Raw genomic sequence first — 26801 nt, forward strand, 5'->3', positions numbered from 1 at the left:
GCAGTACTAATGTGGGATAAAAACTTCTTCTTGTTTGTCTTTATTAGTCTGTCATCTGATTCTGAGTGGAAACCCAGCAGCTCTTCAGATGAAGAAGGACCAGCTCCTTCCAGAGGAAGCCTACATTTCTGCCCTTCAGACCACCAGGACCCCTGCTCATCATAACAGCTACATATTCTGCTCTTCAGCTTTTTTATTTTACTTTTACACACAGTCTTTATCAGACAATAGTTCATATCTAATGTAAATATGTAAATTGTATTGTGTTATTGGTAAGAAGACAGGACTCTATTAGGACTATTTGTGCGTTGTACCTTGGGTGCAGTTTTCAGACCGACCACCAGAGGGCGCGGCCGCTTGTGAGCAAAAATGTTCAATAATTGTTTTTATTAGTTTGGTCCTAAACTACGGGGATGGTGGCATCTTCTTTTGTGGGTTTTTTATCTTAAGCGTGCGTCCATGGCACAGGTGGGTGTCTTACAGTGTGACATTAAAGGTTCTTCATAAGTTTAATGGTCTTATGATTATGTTGTAAGCTTTATTTTTCTTGATTATTCCTGTTAGCACCAAAGCTAATATGTAAGCTAACCACGACTGTCCGGCAGGCTTCGTACATATATTATTTGATTGTGTCTACCTCTTCACATGGGTGGAATAGCCCACTATGTTAGATTTGTGCATGGTGCCAGACATCAGGAATGTGCTCAATCTTATTTCTGAATTCTGAATAGAGCCAGGCAATTAGTGGTGATTACTTTGAGGCCTATCCAGTGCCTTTAAGCAGAGCGTGGCTGCTTCTTTATGTTGGAATTGACCTGCATTATTTCTGTTTATAAGTTGGTTGTGAGTTTATCATCTGTGAAGTTTGTATTACTAGTCTCATATCCACATGTATGTACCATTTAGTATGTGAACCATGGCTGGGAATAAAAGAGCCTAAAGGATTCCCCTGGATTTTTTCTTGCATTTTAACCAATGCACACTCGATCACAACAACACTGAACCAGATCAGTGTAGGAAAGTCCCCATTATAGTTATGGTGTTTTTATTATTACATTTAGTTTACATTACATAACATGGCATTATATTGTTTACATATATAAAAATGATGACCGTAAAACTTATTCTGACTCTTATCAAAATGCACATTAGAAAAAAAATAAGCTTTTAGTGTGTTTATCCATCACCTGGTGAATTTCAATAATACTGATAGTAAATATGAATATACAACAAGATTCCTCTTGAAGCCACCTTTCATTAGAGGTCTCATTGATGACTGTATGTTGAAGTATTCTGGAGTTATAGCTTATTGAAGTTGGAGTATCCAAAGTGGCCATTTGGAGACTCCAAATGGCCACTTTGGGGAGCGCATGAACATACTTACAGTAAAGCCCTCATAGAGTAATAATTGTGGCTGCTATTGTCACCAAATTTAACTTGTCATAGGAAAGGCTTCATGCTACAGCTCCATCTGATTTTCCAGTCCACATCTCCATCCCTCCATGTGCAGCATGTTGACAAAGTATAAGAGAAATTCAGACGAGGGGGAAAAAAATGGAAAATTTTTCTTGTGTTCCAACTTCAATAACTTTATGCTGGTCACAGTTACAAGGACTAGCCAAGGCAGTGTTTTGAGGTGTGTAAGTCACATGACTAAAAAGCTATTGAACTTTAAAATATTAAAAATTCACAATAAATACCACAAGATGAAAATGAGGAAAATAAAGGCTGTGTAACATGTGGCAGGACTGAGGCGTGTTAGTCACATGACTAAAAACCCATTGAACTTTAAAATATTAAAAAATTCATATAAAATAACCTGGGATGAAAATGGAGAAAATAAAGACTGTGAAATGTGTGGCAGGACTGGATGAGTAATTAGGCAGTGATTTGAGGTGTGGAAGTCATGTGAGTAAAAACCTATTGATGTTTGAATTATTTAAAAATTCATATAAAATAAGACTTGATGAAAATGGAGAAAGTAAAAGCAGTGTAGCACTCACAGACAAATCGTAAATTGTTTAAAATGGTTTTGACATTTATAGCCCCTGTTGTTGCGGAGATAGTTATTTTTAAATTCCGCTATCGTCAATTTGTTGACGCTCCCTAACTATCCGCCGGTGGTGAAGACCGCTGAGGTTCAATTTGCTGTCACAACCCCACGACAAAGCAGCGTAGGGTCGGCAATTTATTACGAGGAGACTGGGTGTCCGAATATAGATGGAAGGTATGAAGTTGAGAAGGCCGTTGCATCGTGCATCTTAACCCCACGACGAGGTGGCTTCGGGTCGGGAGACTGGGTGTCCGAATATCTGTTCAATATCAATCATCAAACTAACTTTACCTCGGTTTCCTTTCCAGCCATGCGTAAAGATGACGGCATACAGCCCTGATGTGCAGACGCTCTGACATACAGGACCAGAAATCACATGAAGCAAGGAAGATAAATACTTCAATGGCCTGTTTTCATATGTTGGTATTCTTTTCATTTTTCGGTGAAATAATCTTTTTTATTTTCCAGGTAGACGGCTAACTGCACGCAGACGTACCAGATGCCACACACAGAAAAATCTGCATTTTTAGTTTTCTGTCGGTTGATATTTAAGTTCAGCTTTTCTTTTTTTTCATCAAATAAACATTGGGAATTTTCATTTAAAGTTACTTTAAATTCAGTGTTTGGTAACAAACAGGTGGAACTGAATAAGTTCATATTAAAGCATGAGATCCTCATGGCAGCTGGTTTCTATCCACATTGTGAGAAGACAAAAAGCAGGTTTTTCACTCGCTGTATACATGTAAATACTACAGTAGGTCTGTAGAGTAGAGTGAGGGGAAGAAAGGCAGCAATATCTGATCACATCCATGATAAAAAAATTAAAGAAAATACACAGAAACAGAAATATTTATCTTCCTGGTAATAGTTATAGATCTCTGCGTTGTAATCAGGATGGAAACTGGGCTCTTCTTTAGTTTTTTATGTAATTTTAACAGAAATATTTGCATACAGAGGAAAATGTTTCTGTTCTCTTCATTTTACCTAAAATAGAAAATTCTGCTTCTACGAAATGCCCTCCTTCTCTGTCTTACCTGATAGAAGAAAAAAAACAGAATTATCTCCATGACGATCCAACGACCCAGCTGTCCTCTCAGTACAGTCTGAAAAAGCATTGCACGTCCACGGGCTTAATAATCAAGTGAAAGGGAAGGGAGGGGGCAACAGGTTGCGATTTTTCTTACAGTAAATGTCTCAGTTGTCTCAGACTAGGACCCTTGTTACCAAACTTTACTTTTAGTTTTATGCATGAATCACAACTTTGTGTTTAAAATAAATCAATTTCAGAGACCACAACGCTTTTTTTTTTTTTTTTAACTTTGGTCCAAGGTGATTTTTACCAAATAAAAACATAAAAGATTACATTATTTCCAAGTGAATTTGTTCTTTAATGCCCTGAAATACTGGAATTTTGGTACATTTAGTGAAGTTTTCTCAGTTTCCATTATTAATTTGCTGTTATAAAAATACAATTTGTAATGAAACATGATGAGAGATTGATTTCTTATGTCCCAATTAAAATGTTACTTTATAAAGCTTCACAAAAACATTCAACATTTAACACAAACTGCATCACAAGCCACCACTCACAATACTTTTGGGTTACGTCACGGCATGAAGGGGGTCCTCGCGGTGTCCGTGCTTCTCTCCTCCGAACCGCCGAGGAGGAAGTGAAAGTGGGATTATTCCCAGTCGTGCGAAGCTTATAGAACTTGCGAGTCCACAGAAGAGACGTCATTCCTTTAACTCACACCATCACAGCATTGGGGGGTCTCAACCTCCATCCCCGCCGCCTCCCGTATCGGCTGTCTCTGGTCCTCCGCCGTCCCTCGGCTGGTCGCGGGAGCTGCGGGTAATAAATGGGAGTAAAAATAAACCAAAATGAAATAATGGGAGTCCTCTTTCAGCAGGACAGCTACGACCAACCTTCACACGCAGCTGTCAGACCAACATGCGTCCTTCAGGGAGACGTAGCAAGCGGTGATTGTTCAGATCTCTGCGCTGATCGCCACACCACGGCCGGTCTGCCGCCTCCACGCCGTCTGCTGGGCTCTTTCTCCCCTCACACCCCTCCTCCAGGTTCTGCTGGGTCTCCTCTACGTCTCCAAACGCCTCTTCCGAAGGTCCACTTCGGCTTCCAGTTCTCCCCTGCTGGAGCTGCTCCTGTTAGATTAACGTTAGATTTCTACATATTTATGATTAATTTTGTCAGCTAATTCATGCTCAGTGATTTTTATCTGCCAACTTTGGCCCAGTGTGAACAAAATAATTATTCATGTTGTGGTTAATAACTTTGTTTTTAATAATAATTTTATCATTATCAAAAAATTATTGTGGATAATTTATTTGTCCAGGACTATTCCCAATGACATTGTTTAATATGTTCCAAATATCTTTTCAGTGTTTATTCCTATCGAACAATTTGCTATTGTTCTCCTGTTTGGGATTCTGCAAAAATTTATTTTCCATTTCTTCTTTTCTGTATTTGATTAATTTTCTATGGAGTTTTATTTATACAGGCATTTTGCCGTCCCTTAGTGATCCGTGGTGTGTCTGACTGATTCTGTGTATTTCTTCTTTGGGCAATATGTATCATATTGTGATGGAAATGTGTACAGAAAGATTTTGTATGAATTATCAATATTAATTTTCACTGAACACTGTCTCCCATTTCTGTTTAGGCAACTCATTTTTAAATGCTTTAATTGATTCTTCATCTTTCTTTTTTTCTTTTACACCGTTTTCCAACAACACGTTCCTCTTTCCTCTAGCAGCTGTCATACACAATGAAAACTGGTAAACGGTCGGTTCCACAACCATTCATAATGGGGGAGGTGAGAAGTAATGGGGTCCTCTGATGCCGCTGCTTGCTGGGCACCGTCGAGGGGAGATGTATGGGGGCCGGTGATGGCAGAGCTGGTGGGCTGCAGACCCGGGTCCTTCAGGGCCTGTGTCCTCAGGGTGGAGGAGGGGGCCGTGGTGGCAGCTTTCCTCTGCCTCTTGGGTGGGCACATGGTCGTCTTTGTGCTAGACATCTTAAGATGTGCGCTCTGCGTTGGCTGCTGGTTTCCTGAGACTTGGAGCTCTTTTGGTCCACCGCTGATCCTTACAGGAGGTGTTGTTGTATTCACATGTTCACTTAACACAATCCACCCCCTTAATATGTAGGAATCATAAACCTTTGCACACGGTTGCACAGACACACACACACCCCTGCAAACATGCACACACACAGACACACACCCACATCCCTGCACATATCCTGGCTGCTGTATGTAGCTATCTGTGGTTTTTCTTCGGATAACGTCTGTTGCATTTTCTCTGAGAGTTTAGAAACTTCAGAGGATATAAATAATAATTTATTCTTTATTTAATATGAATAATTAAATAAAGAATAAAATGTGAGAATCAAGGGACACCTCATGTCCAAATGGCTGTTCAGCACAACCCGGCAGCCAGACCATCATTCTGCTGTCATGATGCTGGACAGGAGAGGTATTAAAGCCTTGAGCGTCCTTCAGCCTACGTCTATGTGGAGCTCCGTGGATTCTGACTACTCTGTGTGACATACAGAGCTACATGTGTCCATACTCTGATCTGCCACAGATTTATAAATAAATTGCAATTCAATCACTGCTTACTTATTTCCATCTTTATTGTGTTCATGGATTAACAGCAGAACAGGTCAACGCTGGTCCTAACAGAAAATGTTGGTAAAATGACAAAGCCAGCCTTGTTTGGGTCTGCAGAACAAGCACGCATATACAATATGTATATATAAATCTCTCCACTGAGGATGTTTTGAAGTCAAATCCAACCAAACACTGGAAATACTGCAGCAATATTATCTGTCCTGAGTGATTCTCCACTTCCACTCCTTAGTGCTTCAGATGCTTTGAAGTAAGCATCCTTATGAAGTCCTCTGTAGAGGCCTCATCTCATCTGCCTGATTAGAAAAGAACTCATCAGAAATGTCATAGACTGAAACACTGCAATCCTACCACACCGGCACCTGTACAGAAACATAAAGGAGATCTTATGACCCCCCCCCCCCCCCCCCCTTACCCCTAAGAAAGAAAGAAAACAAGAAAGTGCTTCTTTTCTTTTATCCATTAATTCACTCACACTGGTAGAAGTCAGCTGGGTGCAGAAATTCTCAAGCTGTGCTCTTCATTTCTGTACTGCTCTGAGGTAGTAATCACCACCTGTGTTCTGTGTATATCATGCCGTTTTCATATGAGGTCCTGAATGTCACAAAAAATAGTATGAATGTTTTGCACACATGTGAATGTCAATTCCAAGTTTTTTTTATAAAGCACATTTAAAACCAGAGGCCAACCAAAGGGTTTTCTAGTGAAATAATCAATAACAACTAAATAAGCAATAGATACAGTAAAGGTCACTCCTCAGCCAAAGGCCAGGATAAACAAGTGGGTCTTATGTGTTTTAAAACTGAAAAGACTGTTTACAGATCGTACAGACAGTGGCGATGCGTTCCACAGCGTGGGAGACAACTGCAAAGGTTCGATCTAAATCCTAAATAAATCCTAAATATTGACCTCGGGGGTAAATAAGGAAGTAGACAAAACCACGCATGTAGGCACAAAAACTAGCGTATATTAACACATTAAGATGAATATTTATTAGCACCAGCAACCTCCAGCGGGGACCCGAGGATGGGGCAGGACCACCAGGACCCGTCAGCGGGGACCCGAGGACGTGGCAGCCCCAGCCAGGACCACCAGGACCCCAGAGCCATCCATGAGGGGCCCGAGGACCAGGCAGCTCAAGCCAGGACCACCAGTAACCCAGCACCATTCAACGTGGATCAGAGGACATGGCAGCCCCAGGCAGGACCACCAGGACCACAGCACCGTCCAGCGGGGACCAGAGGACATGGCATCCCCAGCCAGGACCACCAGGACCCCAGGACCCGCCAGCGGGGACCCGAGGATGGGGCAGCCCCAGCCAGGACTACCAGGACCCATCAGCGGGGACCGGAGGACGGGGCAGCGGCAGCCAGGACAACCAGGACCCGCCAGCGGGGACCCGAGGACCGGGCAGCTCAAGCCAGGACCACCAGTACCCCAGCATCGTCCAGCGGGGACCTGAGGAAGTGGCATCCCCAGGCAGGACCACCAGGACTACAGGACCCGCCAGCGGGGACCCGAGGACGTGGCAGCCCCAGCCAGGACCACCAGGACCCCAGAGTCATCCATGGGGGGCCCGAGGACCGGGCAGCTCAAGCCAGGACCACCAGGACCACAGCACCATCCAGCGGGGACCAGAGGACATGGCAGCCCCAGCCAGGACCACCAGGACCCACCAGCGGGGACCCGAGGATGGGGCAGCCCAAGCAGGACCACCAGGACCCCAGGACCCGCCAGTGGGGACCCGAGGATGGGGCAGCCCCAGCCAGGACTACCAGGACCCCAGGACCCGCCAGCGGGGACCAGAAGTCGGGGCAGCGGCAGCCAGGACCACCAGGACCCGCCAGCGGGGACCAGAGGACCGAGCAGCCCAAGACAGGACCACCAGGATCCCAGCACTGTCCATGGGGGACCCGAGGACCGGGCAGCTCAAGCCAGGACCACCAGTACCCCAGCATCGTCCAGCGGGGACCTGAGGAAGTGGCAGCCCCAGGCAGGACCACCAGGACCACAGGACCCGCCAGCGGGGACCCGAGGATGGGGCAGCCCCAGCCAGGACCACCAGGACCGGCCAGCGGGGACCCGAGGACGGGGCAGCCCCAGCCAGGACTACCAGGACCCCAGGACCAGCCAGCGAGGACCCGAGGACGGGGCAGCCCCAGGCAGGACCACCAGGACCCCAGCACCGTCCAGCGGGGACCCGAGGACGGGGCATGACCACCAGAACCCCAGAACGCATCAGCGGGGACCCGAGGACCGGGCAGCCCAAGCCAGGACCACCAGGAGCCCAGCACCGTCCAGCGGGGATTGGAGGAGGGGGCAGCCCAATCCAGGACCGCCTAGCCCTCGGGGCTCCTGTTGCTGCCGATGGCTGGGTATGGGCCCGACGCACCAGCACCATCCATTTTCAGGGCTAGTAGATTTGGCAGGTGAGTTGTGACACACTCCTTAGCGGAATCCAACTTCCATGGCCACCGTCCTGCTGTTGATATCAACCAACACCTTTTCTGGGGTCTGATGAGCATCGGCATCAGGCGCCTTAACCCCTTAACAGTCACCCCCCAAAATGCCAAATACGCCTGAAAAAGACATACCCAAATTAAATTAGATGCTATTCTTGAACCCTTTGGAGTATATTCAAAGCATGGTCTCTTCATAAATAAAACACTAAAATTTTACCCTTCAAATTTATTGTAACTGTAACCAGCATAAAGTTATTGAAGTTGGAACACAAGGAAATGTCCAGTTTTTTTTCCGTCTTCTGAATTTCTCTTCTACTTTGTCAACATGCTGCACATGGAGAGATGGAGATATGGACTGGAAAATCAGATGGAGCTGTAGCATGAAGCCTTTCCTATGATAAGTTAAATTTGGTGACATTAGCAGCCACAATTATTATTCTATGAGGGCTTTACTGTAAGTATGTTCTTGCGCTCCCCAAAGTGTCTATTTGGAGTCTCCAAATGGCCACTTTGGATACTCCAACTTCAATAAGCTATAACTCCAGAATACTTCAACACACAGTCATCAATGAGACCTCTAATGAAAGGTGGCATCAAGAGGAATCTTGTTGTTCACCAGGTGATGGATAAACACACTAAAAGCTAAATTTTTTTCCTAATGTGCATTATAATATAAGAGTCATATATATATTCATATGTAAACAATATAATGCCATGTTATGCAATGTAAACTAAATGTAATAATAAAAACACCATAACACAATACAATTTACATATTTAAATTAGATTTGAGCTATTGTATGATAAAGACTGCTTGTAAAAGTAAAGTGAAAAAGCTGAAGAGCAGAACATGTAGCTGTTATGATGAGCAGGGGTCCTGGTGGTCTGAAGGGCAGGAATGTAGGCTTCCTCTGGAAGGAGCTGGTCCTTCTTCATCTGAAGAGCTGCTGGGTTTCCACTCAGAATCAGATGACAGACTAATAAAGACAAACATGAAGAAGTTTCTATCCCACATTAGTACTGTGACTGTAATAAGTTTATGTTCGAACAGACACGCATCCCTGCACGCATGCGCACACAGACTATGAAAGCGGCCCACACACACGCAGATAAATCAGCAGCAGCTTATTTTCTTTCTATGATTTTGTATTTATGAACAAATCTTTACAACTGGAGGGAAATGTAGGTGCTGAACCGCTGTGCCTCTTTCATCGCTGGTCTTTTTGCTTTCACGCACACTCGGACTGAACGAAACCCGCATGAATGGTTACCCCGGTCCGGGGTCTTACGTTTTGGAGCCGAGACCCCAAGTTTTCTAACAAACCAGGTCTCACGTCTTTAGAAGACCAAACAGAACCACTGGAAATACAGCAACAGTAAGAAACAACAAAAAGAAAACAATGCGAGCGCCCCCACCCCTCCTCCCCCCATCCTGACGCACAAAGTAAACAAGACCCCCCCTCCCCCAGCCCCATAGACAAAAGAGTTTCTCATCTAAACAGCTTATAAAGACACCGTAGCTGCATATAGAAGTTTGTGCTTACTTTTCATGCTTATCCTTCAGGAACCGCATCTTCTTCTGCAGTCAGAGATGTCTTCCTCTGTAAAAATCACTGTCCCTCCATGTAAATGACTCCACCACCTCCTCGCGGGTGTATTTTTGCTTTTTGGCGTGTTCTGCATAAGTTCATACAGAGAAGTATGCACGTTGTCACAAATGTTAACGCACAGACCCCCTGAATCCATTTTACATCCCCCACACACAAGCTGCACATTGCCATGACGGGAATTTTATTGGCTTTACGGCAGTGGTGTCAGAGCTGGAGTCAGAGCTGGTGGGCGAGGTCTGGAAGCAGATACGTATGTGATTGTCAGACCACCTCAGTGGGTATTATTGGCTAAGGACCATGGATCAATCCAGTTGGTCAAAAATGTGGTCTGTAGTGATCTTGGCCTTCCAGGATTAAAAGACATTTGAACTGGATTAAACAATAGTTGTCATTTCTTTCTCTGCAGTAAGACTGGTCCACACAGGACGAGAAGGGTGACCATTTGACCCAAGGGAGGACGACACTCAGAAATTTACACCTTTTCTCTCTACAGAATGCAGCTGTGTTTACAGAGGGAGATTTTCTAAGTGGAATATCTAACAATTTATAGTTCCAGGTCGGGGGGATGCCGAGAGTCGCATCTGAGCAAACCCTGGTTCTTGTCAAAAATGACACCTTTCATCAAAGCACCAGACTTCATTGCGCCAGAACAACCCCCTCCCCTGACTGAGAAGGAGACTGGAAAGAGATTCAAACTTCTTTCCCCAATTGAAGGAAACTTTAGATGCTTAACCTCATTGATCTTATTTTACAAGTTTTCTAACCGATTTAACTTAGTCTAAATTACTTGGGTTAATTGTTTTGATTGAATTTCTTCTTTTTCTTTATTTTATCTTGATATGTGATTCAATTCTTTGAACTGATCACACACGTGTAGTAATCATAAAACACTGCATTAAATAATCTTGATTATGTTTTCCAAGCTCCAGGCTTCTCTTAAGCTACTAATGTGAATGAATAAAATGTGAGTTTTCCTTTTTAGGATTTATTGCCCGATGAAGACGAGTCATGACAATTAATTAATCCACCTTTAATAAAAATACATGTAGCCAATCTTTTCATGTGTCTATGATTTTCATGTGTCTTTTCAAACTTGACCCCTCTGCCTGGAGGCAAGTTTCAAAATAGGCACCTGTCAGTTTCACACAGCACATAACATCTTAGATCATGCCAGACCAGATACCCTGGAATCCCAGATAAACTAAAATTTTCTCTTTTGAAATGAGGAAATCCTATATAGGACTGACTTTATATCCAGGGTTGGAATAACTATTAGATTGAAGTTTCAGTTGATAGAAGATAAACACACATTTGCATAACTCACAGAATTGCAGTTTGGTGGAAGAAAAAATAAATTTTCCACCCTGGTCATGTTGCAAATTGTTTTTACTTCATACAAATGAATGATGCTTGAGCTGCTTGCACCTAACACTTGGAAACATGGAAACTGAATCATTCCAGAACAAGAGCCATGCCCAGCTTATGAAAAGTTCATGGGGTTTCAAAGTGCCAAGTCAAAGGAGTGCCAGTCATTTCATGTTGGCCAAAACAGATTCAAACAGACAACCAAACATATACAAGTATGTTTTGCCTCTCTTTCATGCTTGTGTGTGAAGTATCTGTGTTTCTCTGTCTGTTGGACTTGTGCAGCACTGTATTCGAGCTTGAATAATGCATTGTATTATTATGTTTCAAGATAAATATGGGATTGATTGTGCCACTTCAGCATGGGATGAGTTTAAAACCTGCCAGAGGGAGAACATTGCCTTTGTTCACCGATCTGCAAATATGTGCACCAAATCTTTTGAAAGATGCTGTTAGAAAATGTGGGCATTCAATAAAGATATGGCGACTGGACCATTTGTGCTCCTGTACCCGGATTGTTCAGAAGTTTTAAATGTGCCGGGGTCTGACACACCTTTCAAATTAGGGGAGTAGAAAAAAGAAACTGGAAAGGCCTATTCCAAAATAAAACTCTTCGTTTGCCAAAAGTCACACTTCGAGTCAGGTTTGAAAATCTCATAAGCTAGTATTGTTTGGATAGTATTGTATTGTAGACAATGTTTTATTTATTTATTTATTTTTGTTTGTTTTTATTATTGCTGGAGAATAATGAGGTTAAGAAATCAGGTTAAAAAATCATCATAACATCAATGAGCACTGCTGAATTCAACCTGGCTGACACTCTGGTAATTTGACTTTCAACAGTTCAGTGTGAAATATAGTTAATTTCAGTGTTTTTAAATATTGAACATTTTCTTTGGCTCGACCAAAAACTGTTAAAGTGTAGACAGGAACTTAAAAGAATGAATTCCAGCCATTGGCTACTCTATTTTAAGTAATGTTTTTAGACTTTGTTGAAATAAATCTTTCTCTCCTAAAGAACATAACCGTATGCTTTCCCTCTCAGCCCTATGGACCACCAAACCAAAGCACCCCCAGATCTGAACCTCAACAAGTAAGGTGGGGAAAAAACTTTTGCATAAGGATATTTATCAAACTGTTATTTAAACATATTCATACATGTGAAGTAGATGAGGAAATATGACATTAAGAATCAGCTTCTTCTGGGTTAACTTAGATTGCTTGGTTAATTACACTGAGGGTGTATAATTTTATGGATTGGATCCTGTTTCAGAAATTAAAATGGACTGTCCAGTTCAGGATGGAGAGGTATTTATACATTATAGCAACTTGAAACAGGAAGGGTCTTTGCTATGGGCAATGTGGGCGACCGCCCAGGGCACAATCTTTTTGAGGGCACACGAGCGTCCTAAGAAAAAACAAAAATCGGCAGTTCTCCAGACTAATACCACGCATTTCTATATCAAGTTAATAAGTGCTGGACGCGCTACTATCACATCAACTTGCTGCTGAAAGTCATGTAGGCCTATACAGCTTGTGTGTGTGTCAGAAGAAAAGGCAGGGGACGGGAGGGGGATCAACTCGCAACTGCAGAGGTTGTGAGCAGGTTGTGCCTCCAAATATATATATATATATATATATATATATATATATATATATATATATATATATATATATATATATACATTTATATTTCACTCATAAAATTAACACATGTGCATGATGTTACATTCATTGCGTGAAATTTTTTTATTTAAAAAATAGGGTTTAAAAAAGAAAAAGAAAACACGGATCTGCCTGCATCAAGGTGAATTTATTCAAATCACGTGACATCAATCTTAGCTCTGGGTGTTTGACGGATGGAAAGGTGATGATGTTTAGTCGAGCCAAAGGCGTGGTATGATGGGCAAAAGAAACCATGAGGCGTCCAGTTCAGAAAGAGAAGGAAAGAGGAGAAAAGCTCTACAGACAAAGGTATGCAGGTCCCTTTGAGTGACGTTATTGTACATGTAATGAAACATTTTTTTTATCCTCTTGCTAATATGTTGCTACCAGACACAGAATATATTAGATTGTGTTTGCAACACAACAAGGGCAGGTTTACATGTTAGTCTGGGAATGTGGTAAACAATAGTACGTCCTGACTGGAGTTTTAATGCTATACATAGGTCTGTGCTGACTTAAATAACTTATATGACATTCATGTGATGTCAGGATACATTGACATGACGTTTTGTAAGCTTTTTGAATATTTTTTAGTGTGTTTTGCTTAGGTAATAATAATAATTAGGTAAACAAAACAAAACTATACATATATATATATATACATATATATATATATACATATGTATATATATATATGTATATATATATATATATATATATATATATATATATATACATATATATATATATATATATATATATATATATATATATATATATATATATATACTGGAGTTATATAAATATATTTGTATATACACACATATGTATATATAAATATATATATATATATATATATATATATATATATATATATATATATGTATATATATATATATATATATATATATATATATATATATATATATATATATATATATATATATAAGTGTTTCACAAGATTTAAATTTGTATTGTGAAAATGTAAAAGTGCTTCACTGGATGTAATTTTGTTTTGCATGTCCCGGCCACCGTAGCTTGCCATTATTTGCACATTGTCTTTTATAAACACATGCGATTGACATGGCAACAAGCTTCGCTCATTTGTTCAAAAAGGATAGTGATACTTAACACCTATAATGTTAGCTAGAAAAACGTTGGCTATATGCTACCTCAACATACATAAAGAGGAACCTAAGTTTAAGCACAGGAGCAATCAAGAGGACTGGTGATCATAAAAATGTGTTGCTGTGAAGCAGAAGTTGAGCATTGTGGGACAAATCCTGGTTATAGCCTGACACTTACTGTTATTGTGGATCAACAACATAGGCAGCACATCATTCAGCAGAACGTGCCAAGATTTCTCCCTGTCTGAGTTGAGGAAGGTAAGACAATATATCAAATTGTTTACATTTTGAACCAGATAGTATATAGTTTCCACACTTTTATAGTTTGTTTTTTATTTTAAAAAAATGCATACACTAAAAGAAAAAAAACAACTCCAATTTTAGGTGAACTTTGCTGCGGTCTAGAGGTGCTTCAGCACCCCCAAAATGAGCTAAAAACGCTTATGATTGCAGTATTGATTGGGTTGACGAGGATGATGAGGACAAATCTGACGAGGAGTCATAATCCACTATTTGAATTCAAATCTGTATCTCTTACGCTCTTGTTGATGACCCCACTGTCTCAGTGAGTATCGATGTCCTCAAACATATCCTTGTGATTGCAGGGCCACTGACCCACTCTTCCAAGACCACCTTCTCTCCTCACTACACATATCTTCTCTGCTCCTCTCTCCTTCTATTGTATATTCTATACACTCCAATATGTGTCTCCACTCTACATATCAGTGGCTCTTTTAGCCTGCTGGTTAATATGAGGTATTATTTATTTACACCATTTGTGTTTTTAGATAATTTGGATAAAAGTGTTGGTTAAATAAATAGATATAACTCATTTCTGTCTTTCTGTGCTGAGGTTTTACATTTACACATATTAAGGGATAGTGATTGTTTCATTTCTTTTCTTGTAGTTGACTAAGCATTCCTCCCCCTCTCTGCAAGACTACTGACAACCCCACTGACAGTTCAAGCTGTCGCCGACTACATCCTTGTGACCAATGTTCCACACCACCATTACAACCAAATAAAACACATCATCGACACAGTGACCATTCCCCCAAAACAATATTTGTGACTTCTACAGTTTAGATGTCCTTATAAGAAATATAACAGAGGGGGGAGGACAAGAAGCCCCCAATTATTCTTATTTCACCAAATTAATCTACAGTCATAAGCAAAAGATCCTTTTTTTTCACATTCAAACATTTATTTAAACACATTTTCATTTCATAAACTTCATTATCCTCAAAGTTTGAATTATTATGACATTATGTGACGTTATTGCAAAATTATCCCCGGAATCTCCCATTGCAGCGGTTGTAGGTATGCCATTACACACAAGGGGTTGTGTCTGGTAGGAAGTTATTATCAGACTTATCAGACCTACTGCAGAAAGCTCTACTAGTCTTCAAACTTTTTGTCATGTTTGTTTGAACACAGAGGAAACTGGCCAGGTTACTATATCCATGTTTAGTTCTAGCTCTGATTGCACCTGGATGGCAAGCTGCACAAGGCCTAGAGACACAATCAGAGACTGATTGCACTAAAAATCTCTGCCTGTGCAGTGGGAGGCTCTGTAGCCTGCCCCATTCATTGGACTGCAGACCCATCCCCTTCTTCCTGTTGGTTCCCCTACAGACCAGTAACAGCATGATGTCTGAATACAGAGGCTGACCATCCTGTTACTTCTGTTAATGGATGTTTTTGTGCACAACAAACTGTTTTTTTATGTTATAAATACAAAATACCACATTGTTAAAAATAATACTCATTGTTCACTGTAAATATTGTTGTGTGTTTTACACATTATTATTATTACAATTTAAACAAACACTTCTTCACTCGCTTAGGTGACCTTATTTTTATTTTGTCCAGGACCCCTAACTTTAGCATTAATTCCAACTTTGTAGATTGCAAATGGTCCTTTCACAAAAAGCTCATCCTGAATATAAAGAACACAACATATAAACAACACTGTGGAACTTTCACGAAAGACTTTATTAGATTAGTTTAAAATACAGATGTAGTTGATTCAGATTGTCATCTTTTATGCAAAGTAACTTTGCAAATAATCCCACACAAATTAAATTGAGCTAAATTAAGATGAGCTCAAGAGAAAGAAGAACACCAAAACGACTGCACTAAAATCACCAGTTTTTTGTTATTATAACATCTTTCTTTTTTTTTTTTTTTTTTTAACTTGTAATGAGAAATGAACACGGGACAGGAAGGGTGACCAGATGGAAAATAAAGGTTTGAAAAAAATCAAACACAGAAACAGATAACAATAATACAGTCATCAACTGGATCAGATATTTGTGAACACATCAACGCTACAAAACAATACCTAATTCAAAGAACAATGGTTTTATCTTTTTTTAATTTACTCACTGTTGGTTGTCCAAAGAACTTCCATCATAAATGAGTTAATTATTACTTTGTATTTATACAGTAATTTTACTCATTTTTATTCAAGGTTGACATAAAAAATATAGATAGATTTTTGCACACCGTGACAAGCAGAAGCAAAGCAAAGAAACACCAGTTTTTCACTTTGAAGGATTACAGTTACCACCTTGTCTTAAATGACCACAACCACTGCAGACAGAAAGCAGGCTTTGTTCTCACAGCTAAATGAAGCAATGGTAAAAAGAGGTTACCAGGAATGGGGTAAACAGGTTTCAGAGAAACTGGGCAGGAGAGTCTGGAGGATTTATCTGTGGGTTGGTGTGAAATGTATTTTGAATCTTCTGTTACAATATTAACGTACACCTTGTTTCAGGTATCTGCTGCAGGTGTGGGTTGTTGCCATTAACTCTGCAGAGCACAAAGAGGTGCTGAAACTAAACACAAAGAAACTAAAGAAAAGCTTGATGAACTGCAAAACTGCTGTTCTAGTAGAACAGCACATGTGAATGTGTTAATGTTGAATAAATAAACTGAAAAGAACAAAAGGTGAAGATGACACTGAAGGGGCAGAAAAAAACTATATTAATCGTGGAAACCGAAGCTGAAGTATAATCGTAGAAGATTTTAAAGGAGGATCAATGTGATCAACAGAAAACTATTATTTTAATGTAATGCTGAAGGAAGCCAATTTGCTAACTGTTGAAGACAAAGCAGAAATAATTATGGTTACTATTTGGAGTTATGCTTGCCATACTTGTCTGATGTTTTAAACTTGCCACTGATTTTCCACATACAGACAATCTGTGGTATTTTGCAGCTTTCATCATTTTTAATGTGCCACAGATTTGTCCAACATCAGTACACAATGAGTGTCGTCAGGCAAACTGTAAATAAGTAAAACATTTCTGCTGGTTTCTAAAGTAAATGTGGCCCTTAAATCTCAATCGATTTTATCTTGAGACTAGCAAAACTACAGTTGTTCAGTTAAACCACCCAATAACAAAGGCCAGTAATAAGTGCATGGTTAGAAACAGAAACACTTTACAATTGTGAGGTAATACCCTTCAGGAATGCATAGTGGTGCATATTAGAAAACTGACATTTTCATTCATGGACCACTGGCCTAAGCCCGGAAGCCTAGACTTCCCTCTACCTAGGCACATTTGCCAGCTCATCGGGGAATTCCAAGGTGTTCACAGGCCAGCCGAAAGATATCACAGAGATATGCACAGTCTGCATTACTGCAGATTCTACACTAATACACCTGTCTGTCACATACTTCATCCTTCTCTCACTTGTGAACAAGACCTTGATATTATTGACCTTATTCCAGACCCAGAGAGGACCATGTACTAGGATTTGGAGGCGCTGATCCTCATCCCAGCTGCTTTACCCTTGGCTGTGAATCATTCAAGTGATAACTGGAATTCAAAACTGCAAGCCAACAGAACCACATCATCTGTAAGGAGCAGTGACTCATGCCTGAGTCCACCAAACCAGATCCCCTAAACACTTTGGCTGTGCTTATTCTGTCTATTAAGGCTATGAACACATAATGATAAAGGACAGACTTGGCATAGTCACATTCTCACCGGAAATCTGACTTTCCGGAAAACTTACACGTGGGTAAGCTGAGTTACTGTTTGGTGCATAAGCACAACCAACAGTCAGGACCCATCCCCCCAACCAAAGGTGGAGAGAAGCTACCTTCTCATTCACTGGGGTAAATCCCAAAGTACAGACCCCAAGTTGGGTAGTAATCAATATGCCCACACCCACTCACCAAGAGCAACTCCAGAGTGGAAGAAGCTCCAGCCCTTCTAGAGGAAACTGGTTTCAGAGCCCAAGCCATGAGAGGTAGGCTGCCGCCTAGCTTGCATTGCACCTGACCCCCACAGCCCCTTCTGCAAGTGTTGAAACCATAGTAGCTGCCTTAGTAAAAGCACAAAGTGGTGTTTAAATGTGCTTAAAGGTTGAAAATTAGTTAATTTTATTAGATTTATTGTTTTTAATGTCATTGTAATGTTCTTAGATTCCTTACTGGAAATTCATTCATTCACTTTCCTAACCGCTTAATCCAATTCAGGGTCGCGGGGAAGCTGGAGCTTATCCCAGCAGTCTGAGGGTGAAAGGCGGGGTACACCCTGTACAGCTCGCCAGTCCATCACAGGGCCTTACTAGAATGAATTTTTCTTTATTATACATCCAGATTTTTCATTGCTGTTTTGTTTCATTGCTAGATTTGACATCTTTATTTTATTACATTGAGTTTGCTACATTTATTTTTGGCTTGAGATTTTGTTTGAGTTTTTGCTGGTTTTGAACTTGCTGACGCCCTGGGGTATTGTTATTCACAGGTTGGTCCGGCTAGCAAAGGACACTGGTGGTGTGACTCAGAACAGTCTAAGTGTACATTGGTTTTCTAAGTTTGACTACTGTTTTCCTGTTTCTTTTTCTGTAGAACTTAAACACTTTAATCATTTGTGTAACTTCAACCTTTCAACTTTCTGCATATGCATGCTAGGACTATAATTACTTCTAACTTTTATACTTTTTGAGTAATTTAACTTTTTTAAATGCATTCGTTTTGTTGGGTGAGCCTTCTTGTAGCTCAAAAAGTATAAAAGTTTAAATCATCATAAAATACTGCACCCATATGCTGAATGAGCTGGAGATTTTGATGCCTGAAGAGTGCAGTGGCACAAATGGTCCATGACGAGTTAAGTGCTTGTTTGGAACAGGATGATGGCGTGTAGTAGCGTGAAAGCGTCCTGATTAATTGTGGATGAAAAACAGGAAGTAGAGTAAAGATAAAGAGTAATGTCAAAGAGTTAAGGAAAAAAGATGTGACGAGAGAAGCAGAAGAAAAGAAAAGTGAGGAGAAGTGAGAAAACATTTTGATAAGAAGAAATAACTTGACAACAGAGTGGTGCAACACAGCAGTTGTACCATGAGCAGTGTGTGTGTTTGCTTGTTGGATTGGTGGTGGTGAGAAGACATCTTGCTTCTTCTTGTCCTCTCCTAAGCCTGGGTCATGTGGGAAGGATAAGTCGATGCTTGTAAATGTTGCAGAGGATGGTGGGAGGTCTCAGCAGGATGTACAGGGCTGCTGAAAGAACAGAGGTCTGACAGGGGAAGGACAGATGAGGGGAAAAGAGGAAACAACAAATGGATTAAAGAGGAAAAGAAAAAGAAGGAGATACTGTAGAGCATGTCTACTCCATTCAGTCCAAACTCCTAGAGCTGTGGTTCTGGAGGTTTTCAATGTGTCCCTGCTCCAACACACTTGATTCACTGGAGGCACCCTAAACATAAACCTGCAAGTCGCTGATGAATGCAGCACTGCAGCAACCGGCTTGTCTGAACTGCCAGACAGAACAGATTTGACAAGAGGAAGCGGGAGCTGCTGTGTCTATTTGTAAGAATGGCTGGAAACTGGTAGAGCATCTGAGACCAAGAATCTCTACTGAATGGATGAATGGTAAGCTGGTGAGCCACAAAGACCAGGGATATTCAGCTTCTGAGGGAAGTTTACAGAATATGTAAAGAGTTGATATGATGTCTTAAATGTAGGATGTCTCAGTAAAATCATGTGATGGTGACGCCTTCATCTAAAAATGTTTACTGAAACTAAACCTAACACAGTGGTGGGTAAACCTCAACAACCTCAACATAAACTGTCAAGGCATCATGAACTTGTCATCTGTTGGCTGTGGTTTAGGTTTCATTATGGCTAAAGGTGAAGAGGATCACAAAGAGGACTGTTTAGATAGATACAAGAACCAGAAGATTTCGCGCTCCATTCTCCAATGAAGAACTTAAAAAACTTGTAATGAAATAAGGACGGAAACCCTGAAAAGTTGTACATTTGCATTTAAATGTTCAGACAGGGTCAAATTAAGTCCACCTGTTACAGTTCTAATCATAAAAAGCCAAATACCCACAACTTTATGTGTGTCTGATGGATCCAGAGTCAGATCCACCATATTGATCTCCTGGGACACAGTGGCGCTGTAGCACATGGTTATTTCTTTTTTCTTTTTTTTTTTATGGTTTAGTCCGAAGGAAGCGGGGTGACTTGATTATTCATTTTGAAAAATTGCATAACACGACTTTAACTGCTCGATGTAAAGTGTATCCTTTTTTTGTGGTGGATAACTAGGGAGACTTTTTCCTTTTTCACTGATCAGTAAAAAAAACCCAAAAAAAACACTGCAATCTTTTAATGCTTTCATCCAGGCCAGGAGCTTCATCCCGGAAAATTTTATACCTTTTGGATAAAATAATGTTTCTTTGAATCAACAAGACTGGTTTTTGTTACATTTATATCTCAGGACTATGGTGGCATCTTGCACGCCTCTTCTAAAAGCTTAGTTTCTGGATAACTCAATCATGGAGCTTTGAAGATTCATCACCAATTTCAAAACTTTTACATCCTGTTGCTGCCTGTATACTCTGAATGGTCTTCCTTGGTTGATCGCACTCAATTGTTGACATATTTTAACTGACAAGTCTGTTCTTGGTCTACTTCCGTCTTACAAAATACATACCTTCAGACACACATCAAGCAGAGGAGCACAGGATCAGGATCTTTTTTTCCATCTGTCCCTGAAGTCACCTAAAAAATACATTGAATTTTGCAGCTCCACTTATTGTGGAATGAGCCACAAAACAGCATTAAACTAAAACATCTTCTATCACTGGAACACTGACTTGTTGATGATGAGCAACTTGGAGACAGAAATAGCTGGTTTCTGATACATCGACTGATGCAGTCGATTTGATCCCTTTTGCAAATTGAGTTAAATTTGGCCAGGACACTTAAAACCAGAAATTCATCATCTTAAGTTCTCCTTGTTAAATGAAGGTTTTATAACAACAATAATAATAATTAGGAGATTTTTTTCATCTGTTCTTTTGAAACTTCTGACTCTATGCAAAGTAAATAACTCATTGCTAAACATGGTAATCACCAATTTATACATTTGCACTGAATAACAGTAGACAATGATGAACAAATTAAGTCACTTATTTAATAAACACCCAATAATGACTGAAATTCATCACAATCATTTGACAGAATTATGACAATAAACTTGGCACAATTAAAATTATGTAAGAATAAATACTGATTAAAAATTAGTAATCACTTGTCACTTTAATTTACGGTCAAAAACATATCACTTGGAAAAAAAACACTAACAACATTGGACTATTTACATTTGTGTGTGTAAGTGTGTGAGAGAGAACGCATGTGGCTTGATTCCGTCCAACTGCCATAATTCTTTGTGAAGTCCATTGTAGAAGGAGTGAAAATATTTTGGCAAAACCTTCTTCAGCTCTTGAAGGTGTCTGAACTTTAACTCATTAATTTTGTAGAGTGAGGTGATTATTGTGATACTCTTCTTCCTCCTCAGAGATGGGGTTGGACAGTCGTCTGAGTGGCATATCTTGTAGTCCATTGTGCCATCCACATTGCACCTAGTTGATAAACTAAATGAACAAGAAAAGATCATTATTTCATGAATATGTCAAGCAGATCTTGAAATATCTATTAAAGCAGATCTATTAATGTCTTAGTGGAGTACAATAGTCTTATATTAGATATCTGGAAACAGAAGGCAAGAAGATAACATTTATGTGAGATTGTGCATGAGAAAATACCTGATTGCTTTACTGTCGGATCACCATCAGTTTTACCTGGTCAAATGGACTTTTAAGAGGTTCACTTGGCGGAAGTCTGTAAAAGAAGTGTGGTCCACATACCTCACTTGGTATGGTCTGGGATTGGATCGAGCACCACAGATCACTGCGTGATCGCTGGAACGTGGATGTCCCGGTGCCTCCGTATTCTCTTTTTCACATTATGCACTGAATTGCACTCCATTTGTGTGTGACCTTTTTCAAGGAACTTCTGTGTCACTGGCTTCTACTCCTCAGTAGCAAATTTGCGGAGTGCATTGCTCAAGAGCAGATTTCTGTTCTGGTACCCGCATCCATCACTCCACAGGATATTTTCTTCATATGATGGGTGTGCTTCAAGACAATGAGCAATGTGTTGTTATGGCTTGAGGGGGTGTTCAGTATTTGACTTTATCATCAACAGATGTCCATAAACAAGTGTTGAGGATGCATGTTAGATTTACCAAGTAAACAAAAATTTGGGGCACCACCTGACAAGTCAGGAACAAAGATACTGAACAATTCCACAATCTCAGGAGTCAGCAGTGAAGGTTGGGATCAAGCACTGACTTTTGTCACCTGCAATCTGACACAGAAAAATGCAAATAAGCATAGACAACTTCCACTTAAGATACGCAAGATTTTCATCAACAGGTTAACGTCAATCAGTTCAATCGATGTGATGCGATCAAATTTCCTATGATAAAATATTGTCAGTCCAACTACAAAATATATCAATAAAATTGTTAATACAATGAGACATTAAATGAAGGTTGGTGATATGGATGTGTGTGTGTGTGTGTGTGTGTGTAAGGCAAAGAAATGAAATAGAAGGGGGGGTGGTGGGGGGTCATTTTGGCAACAATCCTTAAGAATGAGGCCAGCTGCAGGTTGCAGGCTAGGTTAGCAGTGAATGGGTTGGCTATAGGAAGCTGTAAGGCACTTATTTTGAGGTTGCTGTGGCTTAGCACATGGTGAGGAGTGGGACGTTAGTCAGTTAATGGTGTTAGCTCGGATGCTGATGCTAGCACTAACTGAGCAGGCTACAAGATAGCCTGAACAGATGAAGGGCAATTTAGAGGGAGAGAATTGAGCACAAGCATCAGCTAAGTTTAGCCGTTTAATGGTATTGTTAGCTTAGCCAATGCTAATGCTAATTTAGCAGATTACCAAAATGGCTGACAGGAAGAAGGACAAAACGGTCGACACTCAACAGGAAATAGGAATCTCAAGCTTCAGCTAGCATTAGCCATTTGATGCTAATGTTAACTTAATGCTAATGCTAATTTACTAGATTACAAAATGACTGACAAGAAGAAGGACAAAATGGCCAATAGCCATGTGGTCTTAAGACTCTCAGGTCAGGGGAACTTTGAGGGGGACAAAAGAAAAGGAGAGGAGGAAGAGATGAAAGCAGTAAGAAATAGTAAGAAATTACTAAAATCCAGACTAATTTCTCCCAGAAGAATTTGAAAATCTTCTCTCTCTTTGACTCATCAAATTGTCTGCATTTCAGTTTAGAGGACTTTTGACTGGCCAAATATTTGCAAGACATGCAATGGATGCTGCTCTTCCAAGTCTCAGGCTTTTACTATTATTATTATTATTATTATTATTATTATTATTATTATTATTATTTATTGAGTTCCTGTTCTTTCTATCGTATTATTATTATTCTTATATATTATTCTACCAAATTTTGCCGTGCTACTACTCCTGCACAGTTCAAGTCACTTCAATCATTCCGATCTTAAACTGTGCAGCTTCTTCAGGACATGTGTTCTACGATTTTTTTTTTTATTTTAAAACTTTGTATTTTTTGAGATATTTAACATTTTGTAAAAATAAATTCAGTCCTGTGATTGGATGAAAGTCCTTCACACCAAATGTGGATTGGACGTTGAAAAAATTTAGCTCGGCGATTGGTTGGTTTTTGCATGATGAGCTGAAATCCGCTTCAACGGGGGTTCAGAGCTCTGCACCGGTTTGCAGTGTCTGGTTCGTCTCAGTCCCGGTCTCCATTGTCTTTTCTTGCAAAATCTTTGAAACGCTACTCCTCCTACACCGTTTGTCTCACTTCAACCATTCAAGTATCAAACTCTTCAGCCCATTCAGGAGATATGTTCTACAAATTTCTACAATTTTTGTAACATTTAAACTTTTTAAGTTATTCAAGTTTTTGTCAACGTATTGAAATCCATTCAATACGAAACAGAATTCAGCTCAGCGATTGGTCCAGTTTGTACACCGGGACACAGGTACGTAATGGTATACAAGGCACGGGTTCATATCCAGCATTAAATGTTGGGCACCATGATGTTATGGTAGTTTTTGTACACAAACTACTGCACGGTGTTCAATCAAAGTGTCTAAGTTTAACTGCAAACTGTGCAGTTAGTGTTGATTGTTCATACAAATAGAGTAGTGTCTGTGCAATGCTTGTCTTGGGAAGTTGCACAGCTTATACAAAGTGTTAATTCCAGTGGAAAAAAAAAACTGTGTGGAAATGACCATTAAATATTGAATTTTTATTGTTAAAATGCTTCAAACGGAATGAAGTTGTCTTTCCTGCAATATGTTTGAAATGTTACTCCTCCTGCACCTTCAGTCTCACTTCAAGCATTCAAGCATCACACTCTTCAGCCAATTCTCGAGATATGTGCTGTGACTTTTGGTCTTTGTAACATTCATACTTTTTGAGTTATTCAAGTTTTTGTGAGTTTTTAAAATCCGTTCCTGTGATTAGACAGCTTCAGCTGCAAGATGTGCAGTTAATATGTGGACTACCTGCACAAAAAGTCAATGTCCGTGCAATATCTGAAGACAGATTAATACAGATGTGGAAAGAGGTGATAAGTTGTACTGTGTGGGTTTATTTGATGAAATGTTACTGTTTGGATTCAAATCCTCAACATCCAGTGCAAAAGCCCATTCTCATAACCACTAGGCCACCATTTTGCACAGATATAATTGTGTGGAAAAAGTTAGAACATTTTTATTGAAATGAGGATGTTCAAGGTACTGGCAGAACTATTGAAGAGTTTTGCTATTAGCATAAAAAATTCCTTTTTAGAACTCCCACCAGCATGTAATCAGGTGGATTGCTAAAAGGGAAAGGTTGAACTAAACTGCTGTGAAGAAGAAGAAGAAGCCATTGATCTTTTGGTCAACTGAAAAGCACGGAGTTTCTTTTCATTTATGGTCTTAGATTGCCATCTAGTGGCCATGTATAGGAACACTTTTCTTTTTTAGGTGCTATGAATAGGTACTATTATGAGGTACTGAGTTGACTTGATATTTTTTCAAAGAAAATGGGAGTCAGGACCACAATGTACCAGACACTGAGAACTGGTGAAGACCTTTGAACCAGCTAAAAAGTTTGACTTGATAAGAGGTTTCAGATATAACTATAAATTTAAATTCACAGTAAAAAAAAAATGGTATTTGATTGTTGAAATCCTTGTAAATAACCAGTCAAATATGCTTATGTTGTTTTTCAAATTATCTGCATTCTGAAATTATAGCATTCTCGATTTCTCACATTAATAATGATGTTGCAATTTGCATTATGCTACTCCAGCATATTATGTCTCCTCTTAGACTGTAATTTCTAGTCTGTGCAGCACACAGCTGGAGGTAATTGAACAACAGAGCTACTCAAAGGCTTCTGTATGTGCCTCATAATATTCAAACACTGACTTTTAGGGAGCTTTGTGTGGAATGCTGGTTGAGAACCTTGGCCTTGTACACCACTATACACTTGTGTCACGGGGCACCCTGATAAAGCAGTCTGCAGCTCATTATGCCAAAAAAGAAAACCAACCTATTGCTGAGTTGAATTTCTGTTTTCTCCAATCACAAAACAGAATTGAAAAGTTGACAAAAACCTAAATAACTGAAAAAGTTTAAATGTGAAAAAGCCAAACATATCTCCTGAATGAGGTTAATAATTTAATATTATATGGGCTAAGCAGCAGGCAGCTTCAGCTGTCGCCGAGGCAAAAACTCATGGGAGGAGTTCGGTGAGGCCATGGAGAAAGACTTCCGGATGGCTTCGAGGAGGTTCTGCTCCACCATCCAGTGGCTCAGGAGGGGGAAGCAGTGCTCCATCAACACTGTGTACAGTGGAGGTGGGGAGCTGCTGACCTCAACTCGGGACGTTGTGGGTAGGTGGAAGGAATACTTCGAAGACCTCCTCAATCCTACCAACACGTCTTCCAACACGTCTTCCGACGAGGAAGCAGAGCTGGGGGACTCAGGGATGGACTCTCCTGTCTCTGGGGCTGAAGTCGCTGAGGTGGTCAAAAAGCTCCTTAGCGGCAAGGCCCCAGGGGTGGACGAGATCCGCCCAGAGTTCCTTAAGGATCTGGATGCTGTGGGGCTGTCCTGGCTGACACGCCTCTGCAGCATAGCGTGGACATTGGGGGCAGTACCGCTGGATTGGCAGACTGGGGTGGTGGTCCCCCTTTTTAAGAAGGGGGACCGGAGGGTGTGTTCCAATTACAGGGGAATCACACTCCTCAGTCTCCCTGGGATAGTCTATTCAGGGGTCCTGGAGAGGAGGGTCCGCGGGATAGTCAAATCCCAGATTGAGGAGGAGCAGTGTGGTTTTCGTCCTGGTCGCGGAACAGTGGACCAGCTCTATACCCTCTTTGGGGTCCTGGAGGGGGCATGGGAGTTTGCCCAACCAGTCTACATGTGCTTTGTGGACCTGGAGAAGGCATTCGACCATGTCCCCCGGGGGCTCCTGTGGGGGGTACTCCGGGAGTATGGGGTACCGG

The 26801-nt window shown here is 40.5% G+C and overlaps 1 protein-coding gene across 1 annotated transcript in view; it reads right to left on the reverse strand.

Moving 5' to 3' along the window:
• Positions 1–12459: 12459 nt before the first annotated feature.
• The window catches only part of LOC306774115 (cadherin-13-like), a gene marked incomplete at both ends in the record, with an annotated part of 34279 nt that continues 19937 nt past the window's right edge, over positions 12460–26801 (reverse strand). Inside the window, one exon of the mRNA XM_079264098.1 lies at positions 12460–12548. Within this exon, the coding sequence (XP_079120224.1) occupies positions 12460–12548 (89 nt within the window). The remainder of the gene's footprint in view (positions 12549–26801) is intronic.

Source organism: Telmatherina bonti (genome assembly GCF_933228915.1).
Source record: "Telmatherina bonti genome assembly, chromosome: 24".
Classification (NCBI taxonomy): domain Eukaryota; kingdom Metazoa; phylum Chordata; class Actinopteri; order Atheriniformes; family Telmatherinidae; genus Telmatherina; species Telmatherina bonti.